Genomic DNA, 17796 nt, shown 5'->3' with positions numbered 1-17796 from the left:
ATCACCCGGCTGCCCAGGGCCCCCACGCCAGCTCGGGCCTCCTCTCGCCTGCCACCCCAGGGCCGTCTCTCAGAACTCGGTGGTGGAGCGACACGGGATGTGCAGTCCACCTGACTTGCGTTCAGAACGACAGAAACAAGGGACTGATCAGTCCAGCCAGCAACAAGTCTTCCAGGAAGAGCGGGGCGCAGGTGCCTCCGCACACCGGTACCCGCAGGCAGCTCCATCCAGTGGGTCAGCCAGGGCCCAGGCCCGACCAGCCCCGCTCAGTCTCTCACCGGGAAGGGAACTGCAGAAACAGTACCTGTGCCCGGGGTAGCGGGGCCAACCGAGGTGGTGGCCACACGCGTGCCCGGGGACCCACACGCGTGTCCAGACACCCACACGCGTGCCCCTCTTCACAGGCACCACAGGCAGCAGCACACGTGGCTATTTAAACCCAGATTAACTGAAAAACTAAACAAAATTAAGTTCTTCAGTCCGTCTACCCACGCCCAGGCTAACCGAGACCGGGCTGCGCAGAGAGCGCCCCACCACCGCGCAGGGAGTGCACGACTCCCCACGGGACCTGCTGGCCAACGCAGGTGGGCAGGCCCGGGAATCTGTTCACCCCACGATCTGCAGAGAAAGTGCCACTGCTGAGGCAGCACGTGTCCCCCCGTGGCCTGGTCTGCGTGCAGCCGACAGAGGGCGGCGGGCGCCTGGCCGGAGCAGCGATGCTTTCCTTGGCCTCGGCCTGGTGAGTCACTGTTCCCGGCTGCGGGGAGCTACCTGCCAAGCGGCCGGACGCTGAAGTCCCCGGGTGGGGGAGGAGCAGCTCTGGGCAGCTTTCCTGTCCGCAGGCTCCAGCGGCTGCCCCGTCATGAGCTCCATCAGGTCTCACTTGAATGTTCTTTCCAAATCGGTTTGGAATCAGTTTTCACCGACTCTTTCCAGCCGTCGCTCCTGGTAGCATCTAGGAGGCTCCGTGACGGCATCAGTCACCTGGAGCCCAAGCATTTCCGGGGAGGCCTCACGACCGCCACCCTGCGTGCAGCCTGAGCCTGAACCACGCACGGCTCACAGGGCCTCCTCCCCCAGCTCCCCGCGTGGTCGCTCGGCTCCACAGCACGCCCACCAGCCAGCGGACAAAACGGGCTCAGACTCCCAGCAGGAAGCTGTACAGTTACTTTTTGAGCCCGATATGCTGCCCCCAAACCCAGAACATCTGTGAGCCGGAGCAGGCGAGTCTGGGAGGCCTGGGGCGGCTGGAGCACGCCGGCATCTCCCTGTCCGCTCGGGAAGAGAGAGGCACAGAAAGCAGAGCCGTTTCCGAGGACAGAGGTCAGCTCCGCCCGCCGTGCAGCCCTGATCCACGGGGAGGAGGCAGGCGAGAGCGTCCAGGAGAGCCAGGCAGCCGGGAGGAGCCAGCGGCCTGCGCTCACCCGGGCGGCGCCGTGCGCAGAGGTGTCCCGAAGATCCCGCCGAGGCACCTTCCCAGCAAACCACCAGTCACTGGCATCCGAGGACTGGCATGGCTCCATGCCCCCCCCCCCCCCCCGTGGCCACCACCTGTGGCTGGAGGGAAAGCAGGGTGTCCTCCGGGAACCAGCTGGGAGAGGACGAGGCCACTGCCCCCGACCTGGCTATGGGGAATAGCAAGTGATCGGCAGGTGGGCAGTCCCCGTGAACCAGCCAGGGACGGACATACAGACGACCAGGCCTCAGCCTGACGCGGAGCCATTGTGTGACTTCTCACTTCCACGTACGGTGTCACTCAGCTTTGAAAGCAAATTTAAAACTTAAACTACATCGAAAGGCCTGGCCCTTCAGGTAAAAGATGTATTCAGAACGCAAGACCGAGCGGCGGCCTGTAGGGGGCAGTCCAGGGTCACTCCCTGGTGCCGTTTAGGTCCACCCTGCGGCGGCCGCCAAGGACCAGCTGTCCAGTGGGGGAGGCATCAAAGGAGACGTCGTGGCCCAAAAGGCACGCATGCTCCTCGCTGGGCACTCCATCTCCTCACGAGGCGGACTCCCCCCTCCCCGCACACGCTTACCAGGCGGGACTCCCCTCTCTCCCCGCACACACACACGCTTACCGGGCGGGACTCCCCTTCCCCGCACACACACACACTTACTGGGCGGGACTCCCCTTCCCCGCACACACACACGCTTACCGGGCGGGACTCCCCTTCCCCGCACACACACACACTTACTGGGCGGGACTCCCCTTCCCCGCACACACACACACGCTTACCGGGCGGGACTCCCCTTCCCCGCACACACACACGCTTACCGGGCGGGACTCCCCCCATCTCCCCCCCACACACACACGCTTACCGGGTGGGACTCCCCTTCCCCGCACACACACACGCTTACCGGGCGGGACTCCCCCCATCTCCCCCCACACACACACACGCTTACCGGGCGGGACTCCCCCTCCCTGCACACACACACGCTTACCGGGCGGGACTCCCCCCTCCCTGCACACACACACGCTTACCGGGCGGGACTCCCCCCTCCCCGCACACACACACGCTTACCGGGCGGAACTCGCCGCTCCCCGCACACATACACACTTACCGGGCGGGACTCCCCTTCCCCGCACACACACACGCTTACCGGGCGGGACTCCCCTTCCCCGCACACACACACGCTTACCGGGCGGGACTCCCCTTCCCCGCACACACACACGCTTACCGGGCGGGACTCCCCTTCCCCGCACACACACACGCTTACCGGGCGGGACTCCCCCCTCCCCGCACACACACACGCTTACCGGGCGGGACTCCCCCTCCCTGAACACGCTTACCGGGCAGGACTCCCCTTCCCCGCACACACACACGCTTACCGGGCAGGACTCCCCTTCCCCGCACACACACACGCTTACCGGGCAGGACTCCCCCCATCTCCCCGCGCACACACACACACACACACACACACACACACACACACACACACGCTTACCCAGGACAGTGCAGTGAGGAGGTGCCAGCCGTACAGACTGTCAGGAAGCGAACACCTTCTAAACACTTTGGTTTGGGGAACAGCTCGTTTTCCTAAGAAGTCATTTCTGAAGTCGGGGTGCACAGCCATTGCTGTTCTGGAACAGGATGGCGAGTACACGCTCTAGTCTCTCAGTTCTACTTCCTAACAGAGCAGCAGACAAACCCACCAGCCCAGCTCTTCGGGGACAACCGGGTCCGGCCGAACACCTTGCGAGCTGCGGGAATAAACACAGGTGGGCGCCAGGGACCACGCCCCCGGCAGTGGGGGGGACCTCACAACGCGGGGCCCGAGGGGACAGGGCAGCCGTGCGCTGCACACGGGCATCGGGAGGACCGTCCTCTGAGGGGACACGGAGCCGGCGTGGCCTGCCAGTTCCAGGTGACGGCGGGCAGACGGGCCCTAGTCAGAGCCGGGAAACACCCGCCCCCTGCGCGGCGCTGGGCACGACGCCTCGAGGGGGGCCACCGGGAGCAGCGTGAGTGGGAGGAGAAGTGTCTGCGACCGACCCCCCCAGCTCATCCCACCACGTCCAAGGACAGCCACGTGGTCCACGGGCTGGAGTGGGCATGGGAGGCCCGAGGGCACCACCACGGGGCCGCCCCAGCGAACCAGGGACACACTGCTCTCCCAGCCTCGGTCGGACTCGTAGCGACAGCCGCATGCCTTCCCGCTCCCCTCTGTGCACCGCAAGGTCGCTCCCACTGTCCCACTGTCCCCCCTCCATCCCCGAGCAGCTGCCCAGGCGGCCAGGAGCTCCGCCCGCTTCCAGGAGGCTCCCCCTCCTGCCCTGAGGCGCTGGGAATGGAGGTGGTCATGGAAACGAGGGGCTGCTGTCAGTGGAGCTGTCATTAACTTAGCAAGTCATTCCCGACACCCACGAGACTTGCGAACAGCAGAGTAAACGCTGGTGTCCACGTCCGGTGCCTCCTGGTCTCCCGCACACACTGCCACGCGCTGTGTCTCTCTCAGAAGCGCGAACGGGGACACGGCAGAGACCCGCACACCCTCTCCGCGCCGCCCGCCCTGCCAGAGGGTGCCATGAACCCACTCTGCACCCAGCTCCACACACACCCCGACAGACAGCACCCTGCGACTTCTGAAACGCGACATAAATGTCCTTGTGGGGTGACAGGCCCCCATCTCCAGGTGAACTGCGCGCTGGAGAGAGTGGCACCGTCTTCAAACCCCCGAGGCGATGGGCTGGCCCCAGCTGCACGGCCGGAAGCTTCCGAAGTAAGTGTGCACAAGACGACAGCCTGACTGTGAGCAAATGTTTATGATACCAGAACTGCTAACCGGCAAGAAAACCAGAAAAAAGCAGTTATTTAGAGAGAGTGCCACATTTCGTATGTTTTTAAAAAATCGCCCTAGCCCATCTCAGAGGACAGAGCACAGGCCTGCGGACTGAAGGGTCCCGGGCTCGATTCTGGTCATGGGCACATACCTCGGTTGCAGGCTCCTCCCGGGTCCGGGACCTGGTCGGGGTGCCTGCTGGAGGCAACCAGTTGGTGTGTTTCTCTCACATTGATATTTCTCTCTGTCTTTCCCTCTGTCTTCCACTCTCTCTAAAAATCAATGGAAAAATATCCTCGGGTGAGGATTAAAAGAAAAAATCCTCATCCGAGAATACATTTTTATTGATGAGAGAGAGAGAGAGAGAGAGAGAGAGAGAGAGAGAGAGAGAGAGAGAGAAACATCAACCGGTTGCCTCCCATACAGGCCCCAACAGGGGATCAAACCAGGACGATGCTCCAACCCACTGAGCCACTGGCCAGGGCCATTTCATGTCTTGACCCAGCTGTCCGGGCACAGCACCAGCCTCTCTGTTCTGCAGCCTCAAAACATCTCCTCTACCCAACAGCCACCTGTCTGAACATGCCACCCCCCTGAACACGCCGCCTCCCCAACACGCCACCCCCGAACACGCCGCCCCCCAACACGCCGCCCCGCTGAACACGCCGCCTCCCGAACACGCCGCCCCCCCCCCCAACATGCCGCCCCCCTGAACATGTCTTCCTTCAGAGAAGGCTCTTCTGGCTCAACCTCTTCCTCTCCGGTCATAACGGGCCCCACCTGAGAGCCCGTCTCCCTTGTGGTTTCTGTGGCCCTACCTGCTCCACACGTCTGCACACGTCACAACACGTCATGGCAGACCAGCCTCCCTCATCACAGCTCTTTTCTCCACACGGAAACAGCCAGATCTGACACCCTCTCTTGTCCAAGTGCAAACCCAACTGGGCACACAAGCCCAGTCCTGGACCAGCCACCGCCCAGGGCCGTGACATGGGTCTACACTAGACTCTACAGCGTCAGGAAGGATTGGGAGGGAGGGAGGGACACACTTGCTGTCGTCCCCTGGGATGCTGGGCACTGGGCTAACCCGCCGTCCTCACGAAGTCCAGGGCACTTTCCAATTAATTTCGCTCTAACAACTCCTTGTCCAACGGTCAGTGACTAATTTGATCTTCTTCCAGTGACCCGCTGGAATAGCAACGAGAAAGTATGTTCTGTAGGTTTCATTTACGTAGTAACATTTATGCAGCAACGTGCTCTGGTGGTTACCAGGAGTGACTGTTCACCAGGGTCCACGTGCAGAGGCCGTGATCCGTAACATCAGTCACCGCGTGCAGCCGGGGGCAGGGCCGGCACAGCAGAGCGGAGCCACGAGGGGCCACACCGCGCCGGCGACCAGACGTGGCCGACCTCCGCAATGGCTTCCTCGCAGACACACACCCACTCCTGGGAGGCAGTTCTGGCCCCAAACGTCCAATGCCTGTCTGATCAAGCCTCCAGGGCCAACAACCAATGCACAGGAAGGACGGGGAAGGACATGCGAACGGGCACCGGGAGCCGATCTGCAACGCGGGAAACTTACAGGACGCGGCCTCGCTCCTCAGCGAGAGAGAAAGCGGGAGATGGAGCGAACGGATCCCGGACCCCAACCGGTCGGAGTGCGCGCCCGACCCAAACACCTAGAAAAATCCCGCGCAGGAAGGGGAACCCAAACACTGCCTGGGCGTCTGACGACAGGAAGAAATCATTATTAGCTTTTTAGGTGCGATAGCGACACTGTGGTTAGGTTTTAAGAAAAGAATCTTTATCTTTCATTGAAGTCTTTACAGGCAGGGCAATCCGACATTTGTGATTTGCTTCCAAATAACTGAGGGCGGAACAAAGATGAGGGGGGCAAAGATAAACCGAGTTTGGCCTGAACAGGGCAGTTGCTGCAGCCGGGGCGGGGTGTGTGTGTGTATGTATGTCTGTCTGTGTGTGTATGTGTGGGGTGTGTGTATGTGTATGTGTATATGTCTCTGTGTATGTATGTGTGTGTGTGGTGTGTGTGTATGTCTGTGTGTATGTCTGTGTGTGGAGGATGTGTGTGTGTGGCTGTGTGTGGGGGGGTGTATGTATGTCTGTGTGTATGTGTGTGTGTGTGTGTGGTGTATGTATGTGTGCGTATGTGTGTGGAGGGGGGTGTGTGTGCGTGTGGCTGTGTGTGTGTGTGTGGCCGTGTGTGTGTATGTATATGTGTGTGTGGGGGGGTGTGCGTGTGGCCCCGCAATGCAAACAAAACAGCCCAAGTCTCATGTGACCGCAGCCCACTGGGCCCAAGAGCAGTGAACACAGTTCCCAGACAGTCAGGACTCCACCCCGCGGTGAAGACGTTCATGACGTCAGACATTCACAGCAAAGCTGCGCGCCAGGCCGGAGGGGCCACGCGTGGACAGTCCTGAACCTCCCGTTCCAGGGAGAAAATGTCCACCTCAGCGGCCCTGCGTTCACGTCGCGAACACTCCCTGATGGCCCTCCACGCACAGGCCTGGCCTCAACTCGGAAGACAAGTCTCCGACCACCACAGTACAAGCGCCACTGGGGGTAGGTTTCCTGGGAGAGGAGAGGAGGCTCAGACGTGGGCGCACTTGCCAACAGGCGCTGACACTTAGAAGCAAACAGCCCTTCCCAGGAGGCAGCACAGGCACCCCCTTCATGGCCCTCCTTCTCCAGGCTCCTGCTCTGGTCCATTTCCCACCCTGCCTACAGGATCGCCGGCAAGCAGCCCGCCACAGGCCGGAGGGGTGTGGGCCCGGCGACCCCCCCGCCCAAGGGCCCTGGGATGCGCCCCCTGAGAAGCCAGGCTCCTGGGGTGCAGCCTGCAGAGTACGGTGCACACCTAGCCCACCTCACAGACACGGACGTGGTCGTGCCTGCCTCCCCTGGCTGCAATGTCCTCCCGAGTTAGAGGAAACCCGGTGCCTTTCAGACGCGGCGAGGCCCGGGCGAGGTGTGCGCCTACCCCACCGCCAGGCAGGTACCTGGAAACAGGACCGCTGGGTACCGGCCCTCACGGAGCCTGAGTCACAGCAAGTGCCGGAGCAGCCACAGGCCTCCAGGAGCCGCAGGGGAGGGCGGAGCACTGCTTACCTGGCCTTCCCACAGGCGTGGCTGCCCCGAAATGCATTTAATGGCTCGGGATGGGGCAGGCCTGCGGTTCCCGGAGAGATAGGCCGGGAGTGATTACCAGCACGGGCGGAACAAGGCCAACCATTCACCCGGCCCTGGCTTTCCGAAACGCATGCCTTTCGTGTTTGCAAAATGCAGTGAGTCACTGTTGATGTTGCCACCTGCAGATTATTCAACAGCATATTTACAAGCAAACAAGCCCAGCCCCTGGGAAGGAGACGTTTCCCGCGTGGGTCTGGCTCTGGAAATTACCAGCAAAAAGTCCCCCAACGAAGGAACGCGGGGCTGGTAAAGGAGCGATCGCCGCCAGACCCCGGGAACGAAGCAACAGGAGGAAGGCTAGCGCCGCGGAGTGAAAGGCAGTGACTCCGCCCGAAAAAGAAAGTGCCGAAGAGGAAATGAGTAGCCAGTTAAATGGCTTTCCCCGATCTCGGGAGGGCAGGCTCCCGGCGGCAGAGACGCGCGCGTGGGAACCGGAAGCGGGGGAAGCGCGCGAGGAGCGGGAGGAACACCGGGATGTGGCCAAAGCTCGCGCCCCGCGCCCCGGGACTCCCTTCCCGCCGGCCCCTCGCTGAGCGCCGGGTACCCCTGGTCTATCCTGTCCGGGGAGCGTCCGGATCCGCATCTCCACGAACCCTCAGTGGCACCCCCGGTCCTGTCCCTCCGCCCTCCCTCGGATGGGGCGGCCCCTCCCGCCCAAGTCGCTGCGGGTGCCGACCTGGTCCCTCCTGCGGGGGGCTCGGGCCTGGGGTGCGGGGAGGACCCGCACCTCCCCCAGCGACACCACCGGGCTTCCCGATCGGGGTGGGAACAGGGGCGACGGCCGGGATCCACGGCAGGCGGAGTGACCCTCGGGGCCAGAGGCCAGGCCGGGTGGGGTCAGGAGTGACCCGTGTCCAGGCTGGGCAGGGACCGGGCCGCGACCGGGGGTGACCCCTGGGCCCGGACGGGGCGGGGTGCGGGCGTTGCCAGGCGGGGCCGCCGGGGCCGGGCCGGGCCGGGGTCGCGCACTCACTGCTTGGGCAGCTGCAGGGCGGGCGCGCCGCGCCGCTGGAAGGCCCCGTCCACGAAGACGCCGTTCTTGCCGAGGCAGCGCAGGTAGAAGTGGGGCTCCTGGAAGGTGAGCTGCAGGTGGCGCCGCGAGATGAAGCTCGACAGGCCCATGCTCACGTCCACCGAGCCCTGCGACGAGTTGCGGCCGATGGTGACGCTGGGCTGCCGCATGAGGAACTCGAACTCGCGGCCCTCGAGGCGCGCCAGCACCGGCCCCGGGCTCCGACGCACCGAGTCGGCCGCCGCGGCCACCAGGGCCTCGCCCGGCGCGCCCGCGCCCCCCGCGCCCCCCGCGATCGCGCCCGGCGGCGGCGGCGGCGGCGGGGGCTGGGCGGGTGGCGGCGGCGACGGGGCGGCCGGCCCGGGGGCGGCGGGGGCGGCGGGGGCCGCGGCGGCCGGGAAGGCGGCGGCGGCGGCGGCGCACAGCACGGGGCTGCAGGGCGCCGAGCGCAGCGCCAGCAGGGCGCGGGCCCCGCTGTCCTCGCCGACTTCGGCCATGTTCGCGCAGCTCCGAGCGGCCTCCGGCGGCGGCGCGGCGGCGGGGGGCGGGGCTCCGCGAGGCGGCGGCGGGCGCGGAATCCCGGGCTGGATCGCGCCGCCGCGGAGCGGAGCGACCGGCCGCGCGCCCCGCCCGTCCCGTCCGCCAGGGCTCGCGGGGGCTCGCGGGGACCCGGAGGGGCGCTGTCTGCGCGCGGCCACTGCGCCTGCCCCAGGGCTACCCCCTCGCCCACTGCCCCTGGCTGTAGGCGGCCCGTTCCTCCGTCCTGGGGTCGGGGGGAGGGAAACCCGCCCGCCCCCCAAATGTCTAACTGGAAAGTTTGGGTCCTGGAACCAGTGGCCTCAGCCGTTTCCTGGGCCGGAACCACCCCGTCCTGCGCCCTAAAGGGGGGACGGGCAGCGGCGCCCACGTGAGGGTGTCCCGCTGTAGATCACGGTGGCCTAAGGGTGCCTGCGACCCCCGGGGCCCCGTGTTCCTTTCTGGAGCCACCCCTTTACCAACCACCAGCTCCATCGAGTATCCCGGGGGCGCGCAGGACGCCTGGGTCGGCGAGGCAAACCCCTCACAGTGCAGACACCCGAGAGACGGGAGCTGCCAACACGGAACTGGCCAGTGTGGGCATCGCCCGGTACCTGCGTGCTCCCAGGCCCCTCTGGCCTAACTCAGCAGAAGGGGAGAGATTTCTGCCCAAAATACCGGCCTCCGTAGTTCTTTTCCCCAGGAGCACCCAGGCGCTCACAGGGCTGACACCCACGGGACCATTGGCCAGTCCTTTCTCCCAAGCAGCCATCCGGGTGACAGTGGCAACTCCAAAAGAGAGGGCAGGGAGGGAGCAAAAACAGGCAGTAAAGAGCGAGGGCCCGAGAAACGGAGTCCTCCCGCTGTGCACCGCGACAGGCTGTCCTGGGAGATGCCACGAAGGCCCGTGCAAAAGGGGCGGGGAGCCGCCTGGAGAAACCGTCCATGAAAAAAGCTGTGTGCAGATCCTTCACCAGAGACACACGTGACAGACAAGCGCATGGAAAGCATCCCAGCGTCACTAATGGTCAGGGGGCGGGCTGGAGGCTCCGAGTGACCCTCGGGTGCTGGAAGGTGGTCCCACCGTCTTGGAAACATCTGAGCAACTTCTTACGAAGTACAACTGACTTACCATGTGACCTGCAGTCCTATCACTAGGTGTTTTCCCAACTGAACTGAAAAGTGTGTCAACACAAAGCCCTGTACACAGATGCTTGCAGCGGGTTTATTTATGTATCACCCAAAACTGGAAACAACCTGACCATCCACATGTGCCTCGGCTGAGGAATGGAGAGCAGACTCCGGCACAACCACAGGGTGGAATACTACGCAGCCAGGAAAAGGGGTGAGATACCCACACACAGCATCACACATGGGTGACCCCAAATGCTTTCACTTGTGGGACATCCTAGAAAAAGCCAAACGACAGAGACAGAAACAGGTGAGTGGATTGCCAGGGCTGGGGGTCTGGGGAGGGAGGGGCTGGCCACATGACACGGGGGGAATATTTTTGGAGGGTGACCGTGGTGGTGCCTATGGGAGTCCCCGTACTTGTCAAGAGCAGTAGAAGTGTTCGCGAACAGCAGTGAATTTTGCTCTCTGTAAATCAACCTTCATTTAAAAGTTTTTAAAAAATCTCTAGCTTGTGCTAGACCCAAAACAAGTATTAAGAACCGTGGGGCACGACTCAGAGGCCACCGGCTACATTTCTACTCTAGTTAAAAGGGGACAAAGTTAGACCCTGTTCCCCAGCGGCGTGAGCCACCTTTTGGTGCTGGGTCTGCAGCCCGTGTGGCCACCTCTGCCTCTCCTCCCTCATCTGCCCGAGTCACGGAGTCACGCCGGGCAGCCAGGGCCACCAAGAAGCGCTGCCCGGGTCACCCCTGCGGGGAGCCCGAGGGCCGCGCCTGGACGCTCATTCCCGGTGGGGACGTGCAAGGCGGCGGGGAGAGCCCAGCGGACAGGATCCTCCTGGAAACCCGCAGCCCCGGTCCTGGCTGAGTGTGGGGGCCCAGGAGGGGAGCCCCATACCTGAGAGCCTCTGGTCCACGCACACGGGCGTCCACGCACAGAGCGCCGTGAGGGCCTAGAGCTCAGAAATTCAGGGTGTCCCCAAGAATGCATGCCCACATGCTGAGTAACTGTACTGGCGGTGTCCATGAAAATCGACCTCATTTTCAAAACTGAGCCCCCAGCTGTCACAGTATATGCACATTTTGGGGGACGCCCTGTATTTGACCAACGAGCTTCCTTTTCCTGTCACAGCGTCACTTCCTGCTGCTGCTGCTGCTGCCTCCTCGGGTCCTTCCTGTGTCCCCTCCCTGCTGGGTCCCCAGGGTTCCACACGGCACAGGGACGGGACCGGGGCCATTCCCGAGAGGCCTGCATGTCGCCGCTGCGAAGGACAGGCAGGCGGGCAGGCAGGATGATCCTGCAGAAGCACTTCCTGACCCTTCGAGACCCCAGGCACCTGGGAGGGGTGGACCCTGGGCCTGGGCCCCGGGACAGGCGGCTTGTTCTTCCTTCCCAGCCTCCGGCCTCTGCCATCAGAGCTCCATGCGTGCTCAGTGCCACACCAGAGAAGTCTTCGCTGCCACGGAAACCTGTCGCCGCCGAGCGTGGAGCGGGTGGGGGCTGCCCCGGGCAGAGTGATCCACCAACAAAGCGTGGCCCAGTGGTTGAGCGTGAACCCAAGAACCAGGAGGTCGTGGTTCGATTCCCGGTCAGGGCACAGGCCCAGGTTTCAGGCTCCATCCCCAGTAGGGGGCGTGCAGGAAGCAGCCAATCCATGATTCTCTCCCATCATTGACGTTTCTCTCTCTCCCTCTCCCTCTTTGAAATCAATTAAAACATTTTAAAAATTACTATTTTTAAAAGACGGCCCGGCCCGTGTTACTCTGTTGCTGGCGACGGAGCGGCTTCGGGCAGCCGGTGCGCAGCGTGAGACGGCGCCTCAGGGTGACAGCTGGTGCTTCTGGCTCCGGGTCTCTTGTGAGGTCACGCCAAGATGTTGGCGGGGCTGTGTCTTCTGGAAGGTTCTCTGAGCCCGGAGGGCCCGTCAAAACAGAATGCGGTGCAGTGGAAGGGGCCCAGCCAGCTGCACGGTTCCCAGCGGTGCTGCCGGGACAGGCGATGTGGCCTCGCTGGGCCTGTTGTCTTGGCTGCAAACCGGCTGCGGGCTGATGGGGCTCAGAAGAGACGATGGGGCCTTGGACACAGCTCACTCACGTCCTCGCTAGAGGCAGAGTTTTGTGAGAACAGCCGTGGGGTAAGGAACGCAGGACCGTGGCCCGAGGCCCTCCACGGAACCCACAGGCTGCTCAGCCGGCGGGCGGCTGGCACAGGGCAGGCGCTGGACGCGTTGCAGGAAGCTGCTCCCTCCCTGGCGGAGGCCGGGGGACTGTTTCTCTGGTCTTTACCCTGAAAACCTGGGGGGACACCTGGGGGTGGAACACAGATTGTCGGGCCCTCCCCCCATTCGTCCTCGCGGCCTCCAGACCCCGCCCCCTGAGTGTCTGAGACTACGAGGGGACTGTCCTGGCCCAGCAGCTGTTCCTGTCCTCAGGGTGGCACTTCGTGTGCATGGCGCAGCCTCGGCCTCCTGTGCGCCCTGCTCCTTCCAGCCAGCACTTGGCCTGTGGGGGTGTCACGGCCGAGGTCGCCGGGCCTGTAGCTGCACCAGCCCGAGGGGGAGGCGCACACCACCCCGAGCTGCGCTGCCTCCGCCACGGGACGGACACTGGCCCCCTACGCGGGGATGTGCGGGCATGAGGCTCAGGTTGCAGAAGGCTGCCCACAGATCCAGCCGAAAACCCCCCCACCCCGAATCATCAGCCCCAGCGTTCCCCTCGTGCCCTCTCCCCACGAGGCTGGGGTCTCCGGGAGAGAGCAGCGGTGGGCTTAGTGGGGGCTCTGCCCAGGCCACGGCCCAGGTTTGCGGCCAGGAAGCCGCTGCAGAGGCCTGGCTGTGGCGGCTGCCGTCGCGGGTGGGAGGGAGCCGGGCAGGCTGAACAGGAGAGGCCGTGGCCTCGGTCCAGCCGGATCCCTGCGGGCACCAGTGAGGACCCCAGTTCAGCCTTTTCAGGCTTCACATCACGGAGAGCGTGGAAACGTGCCGGGAGCCGGTCCATCCTTGTAGTTCAAGGGACCTGGCATATATGGCATACTGTTCTTAATATGTTTGCTCACCTTCTTGGCACTATGTGTTTTAACCAAGGTCTCTGAGAAAGGTTGTTTCCCCAGGTAGGGATTTTCCCCTGAAGTTAGGGAGGGAATAAAACTCCTCAACTAAGTGCCAGGCGGGTAATTAATCACTTTAACTACGAACAATCATGCTTAAGCTACATAATCTTTACTCCCTGGAATGAAGATAAGAAACGCCCTAACCTTTGTAATAGAGATTGATAGGATTGAATCAACTGGTATAAATACAGATGCAACAAGACAGCAAGACTCAGAACTTAGAACACAGAACTCAGAACACAGAACTAAGGAGACAGAACCTACACGGAACCTAGAGACAGAAGAACTTCGCTGGAGAGAACATGGCAAAAGATCCTGGGCAGAAACTGGCCTCAGAACCTAGAGACAGAACCTAGCGAGAGAACATGGCAAAAGATCCTGGACTGAACCTGACTACAGAAATTGGCAAGAGAACCTGACTAGAACCTGGTGACTGAACTTGGCTGGAGAACCTGGACAGAACCTGGCTGGAGATCCTAAGCAGAACTTCGCTGGAGATCCAGACCAGAACTTGGCTGGAGATCCTGGCTAGAGATCCTGGCTAGGCTGCTGATCAACTGAACACTGTCTCCGTGTCCTTCCTTCTTCGCCGACTCCGTCTACGCCTTTGGGAACCCCTGGACCTGCTGGGGTTGGACCCCGGCAGAAACATACACGAGAGGAGACAGAATGAAAAGCAGCCTCCTGTGCCCACCAGCCCGCTGGAGCGATGGCCGTGTGGTCAGGGTCATGCATCTTGGAGCCGCCCGGGTCCCCGTGGAGCGCATCTCAGGCGCGCTCTCCTCTCCTACCACTCAGGGTGCGTCCCAGGAGAAAAGCCCTTTGACAAGAACACAGCCAGTGTCATCCCTGTAAGAGAGCCCCAGCCCGGCCCGATAGCATCAGGTCTGGCCAGTGTTTAGATATCTCTTTGTAACAGCTTTACTGAGGGGCAGCTCACACACCGCAACATTCACATGGTGCTAGGGCGCTACAGGCTTCGTAGGTCTATGCAGCTGCCCAGTGATCACCACCCCCCAGCTCTGAGTAATTACTAATTTAGAATAATTACCAATTTAGAATACCCCATCACCCCCAATGCCCTTGTGTCCATCTAGTCAGTCCTCGCTGGGGAAAACAGTCTAGGAATTTCTTCAAGAGTTCGCCTTCCCGAGTGTGTGATCCAGCAATCGCACCCCTAGGAGTCTGCTCGAGACATGAAAACACACGTCCAAGACACGCCGTGTGTGTGGACAGCAGACTCATTCATAAAACCCAGACGGGGAGCAATCCACACATCTATCGGTTAGTGGGGCCGATTTTAAACAGCTGAGTTACCGTCACACAGTCAAGCACTCTCCTATTTCTTTTAAATATATACATTTTATTTTGTTTATATTATTGATTTCAGAGAGGAAGGGAAGGGAGAGATAGAAACATCAATGATGAGAGAGAATCATGGATCGGCTGCCTCCTGCATGACGCCTACGGGGGATTGGGCCCCAAACTGGGGCCTGTGTCCTGACGGGGAATCGAACCGTGACCTCCTGGTTCATAGGCTGACACTCAGTGACTGAGCCACGCCGGCCGGGCCAGCACTCTCAGCAGCACCAGGGGATGGACTGCTGTCTCGCTCTGTGCATGAGAAGGTGGTGGAAAAGGGAAAGCCACGGAGAAGGCAGGTGGGGGCTGCCTGGGCCACGCCTTTCCGTCTCGGGGGCCTGGGGCAGCCCCCTCACGGAAAACGTATGCTTTCAGGCCTGCAGCCCCAGCTCCCCTGAAAGCAGGGCGCACGAGGCCGGCCACTTCCAGAAACACGGACAGGGAGGACGGAGCACAAAACCCCGTGCAGGAAGCATCCTGCCGCATACGGTCAGGGAGCATGTCTTGGTGGTTCACAGTCCCAAGGCCTGGCTTTGGTGACTTTGATTTCTGAAGGTGGTTAGAGACTTGCTCTCCTGGTTCGGCAGCTGCGATGGACGTTTGGCTGCTCAGTGTCTGGTCTGAGCTCACGGAAGCTGCTGGTGAAACATTAGCCAGACCCGCCCAGGGGCAGGTCCCTGCCCAGGCCCAGCTCCTCTTTGCAGTTTGCTGTGTCATCATCTATGTGAGTCCACGTCTACCGAGCATTACCGGGTGGTGTGAGTGAAGGGCCTGGTGTGAGCAAGACCTCACCTCGGATACTTGGTGTTCCGCGGGCTCCGCCCACTGCCACTCACAGACGGTCACACGTGGTCAAAGGTCACGGAGGTCGGAAGGTTCAACCTAAACTTATAACCAAAACCTAAGTTAGAAAAGTACCTCCAGCCCGACCCATGTGGCTCAGGGGTTGAGCGTTGACCTATGAACCAGGAGGTCACGGTTGGATTCCCGGGTTGGGGCACATGCCCTGGTTGTGGGCTTGATCCCCAGTGTGGGGTGTGCCGGAGGCAGCCGATCCATGGTTCTCTCTCATCATTGATGCTTCTGTCTCTCTCCCTCTCCCTTCCTCTCTGAAATCAATAAAAACATATTTTAAAAAAACACGCCGGAGGCTCTTGTCTCCGTGCTTGCTCATGGGCACCTCTCACACTGAGCCCACAGCCCGACAGCCAGAGGGGCAGCGAAGGGAAATGCCGCTGGCCAGCCGCGTATGCCCTGTCGGGGGCCCTCTCCCAGCGTGGCCAGGCGCCCAGTTTGTTGGGGACTAAGGAGTGTCCCGGGACGCAGGACGTCCATGGCTCAGCCCCAGGAAGTCCAGGCGAATGGGAAGGGCCGGTCCCCCTAAGCCAGTGACGGCGAACCTTGTGAGCTTGGCGTGTCAGCATTTTGAAAAACCCTAACTTAACTCTGGTGCCGTGTCACATAGAGAAATTTTTTGATATTTGCAACCATAGTAAAACAAAGACTTATATTTTTGATATTTTATATATTTAAATGCCATTTAACAAAGAAAAATCAACCAAAAAAATGAGTTCGCGTGTCACCTCTGACACGCGGGTCACAGGTTCACCATCACTGCCCTAAGCCTTGCGACCTCCGCTCACACATGGTGCTCAGTTATGGCACGGCCACCCCTGGCCTCAAGGAAGGCGGAGAAATATGTTCGCAATGTCCTCTGTCGGCTCAGTGCCTCCCGGGCACAGTGGGGGCTGAGTGAACAGGGGAGCAGCGTGGACAGAGGAGGCTGCCGGGGGTCCTGCCCTTCACTCCAGACCGACCACCCACCGTCCTGCGGCATCGCCCGAGGTCCCACGGCTGCCACCCGCCTGCTGACCACCGCCAGGCTTCCGAGGTCGCCTCCGTGTCCACCGGCCCTCACCGGAACAGGGATGGTGCCTGGCACTCTAGAGAGAACCATCCGCCCTCGATGGTGTCAATCTCGGTGGCTAAGGAAGCTGCAAGTGTGGAGGTGGGGGGCGGGTGCTGAGTGACAGGCGGCCACAGGCGGGGCGGGCCCAGGCTCCTGCCCCGTCAAGCCTGGCTCCTTCCGAATGGGGCCGGCCACAGTCCCGGCCCTGGGGGGTCGGGGATCCGGGTCTTGTGCTTGTTTATCTGTATGTGTGGGTGCTCTTCTCAGGGTCAGTCCCATCGCCCAGGTTCATCCTGAACAGCCTCGGGCTGCCTGCCTGCCACCGGCTTGCTCGGGAGTGCTTGCTGGCAGGACTTCACATGCAGGAAGCTGGTATGCGACTCACTTCATCTCACCGGCTAGCTGCTTGCCCTTTATGGAAATAAGAAGCATGAAAAGAGGGAGGTGCCCTGGCCACTCTGGCTCAGCGGTGCAAGTGTCAGCCTGCGCACCAGAGGGCCCCAGATTTGATTCTCGGTCACGGACACGCACCTGGGTCGCAGGCTCGATCCCTGCACCTACTCGAGATGCATGTGGGAGACAGCCCATCGGTGTGCCTCTCTCACATCGATGTTTCTCCCTCCCTCTCTCTCTCTCGCTCTCATTCTCTCTCCTCCCTCCTTCGCCCTGTAAAAACCAAGGGGAGCCCTGCCAGCTTGGCTCAGGGGTTGAGCGTCGACCTATGAGCCAGGAGGTCAGGGTTCAATTCTAGGTCAGGGCACATGTCCGGGTTGCAGGCTCCATCCCTAGTTTGGGGTGCGCAGGAGGCAGCCGGTCCATGACCCCAGCCCCGTGTGCGCAGGAAACCACACCCTCACGCGGCGCGAGGCGGGCTGCAAGCCTTTCTCAAATCCCCCTTCCTCCCGAGGATACAGATTCCGGACGCTTCCCCCTTTCTCCCTCTTCGAGACAGGGCTGTGCGGACACACACTAGAGCAGAAGGAGAGAGAGGCGCCCCCCTCACCCCCGCCCACTCCCGTAGTTCTGAGGTCCAAGGGCATTGTCTCCCGCTGTCTTCAGTGGATGCCATCGCCTCCCGTTTGGAGCGCTGACGATTTCCAGGGGCACTCCCGCTTGGGTCTGCTTTTATTTTTTAAAATATATTTTTATTGATTTCAGAGAGGGAGGGAGAGAGAGGAACATCAATGATGAGAGAGAATCATCAATTGGCTGCCTCTGCCCGCCCCACACGGGGGATGGAGCCAGCAACCAGGGCTGTGCCCTG

The 17796-nt window shown here is 61.7% G+C and overlaps 1 protein-coding gene across 2 annotated transcripts in view; it reads right to left on the bottom strand.

Moving 5' to 3' along the window:
• FOXK1 (forkhead box K1) overlaps window positions 1–9026 on the bottom strand; it is a 51389-nt gene extending 42363 nt beyond the window's left edge. For both annotated transcript variants that reach the window (XM_036311873.1, XM_036311874.1), the window contains exon 1: window positions 8465–9026. In XM_036311873.1, coding sequence (XP_036167766.1) covers window positions 8465–9000 — 536 coding nt within the window. In that variant the 5' untranslated portion in view covers window positions 9001–9026. The remainder of the gene's footprint in view (window positions 1–8464) is intronic.
• Window positions 9027–17796: the final 8770 nt, after the last annotated feature.

This window comes from Myotis myotis, unplaced genomic scaffold, assembly GCF_014108235.1.
Source record: "Myotis myotis isolate mMyoMyo1 unplaced genomic scaffold, mMyoMyo1.p scaffold_m19_p_6, whole genome shotgun sequence".
In the NCBI taxonomy this organism is placed as follows: domain Eukaryota; kingdom Metazoa; phylum Chordata; class Mammalia; order Chiroptera; family Vespertilionidae; genus Myotis; species Myotis myotis.
Note: the sequence above shows the minus strand (reverse complement) of the source record. Positions and strands in the feature narration are given on the sequence as shown.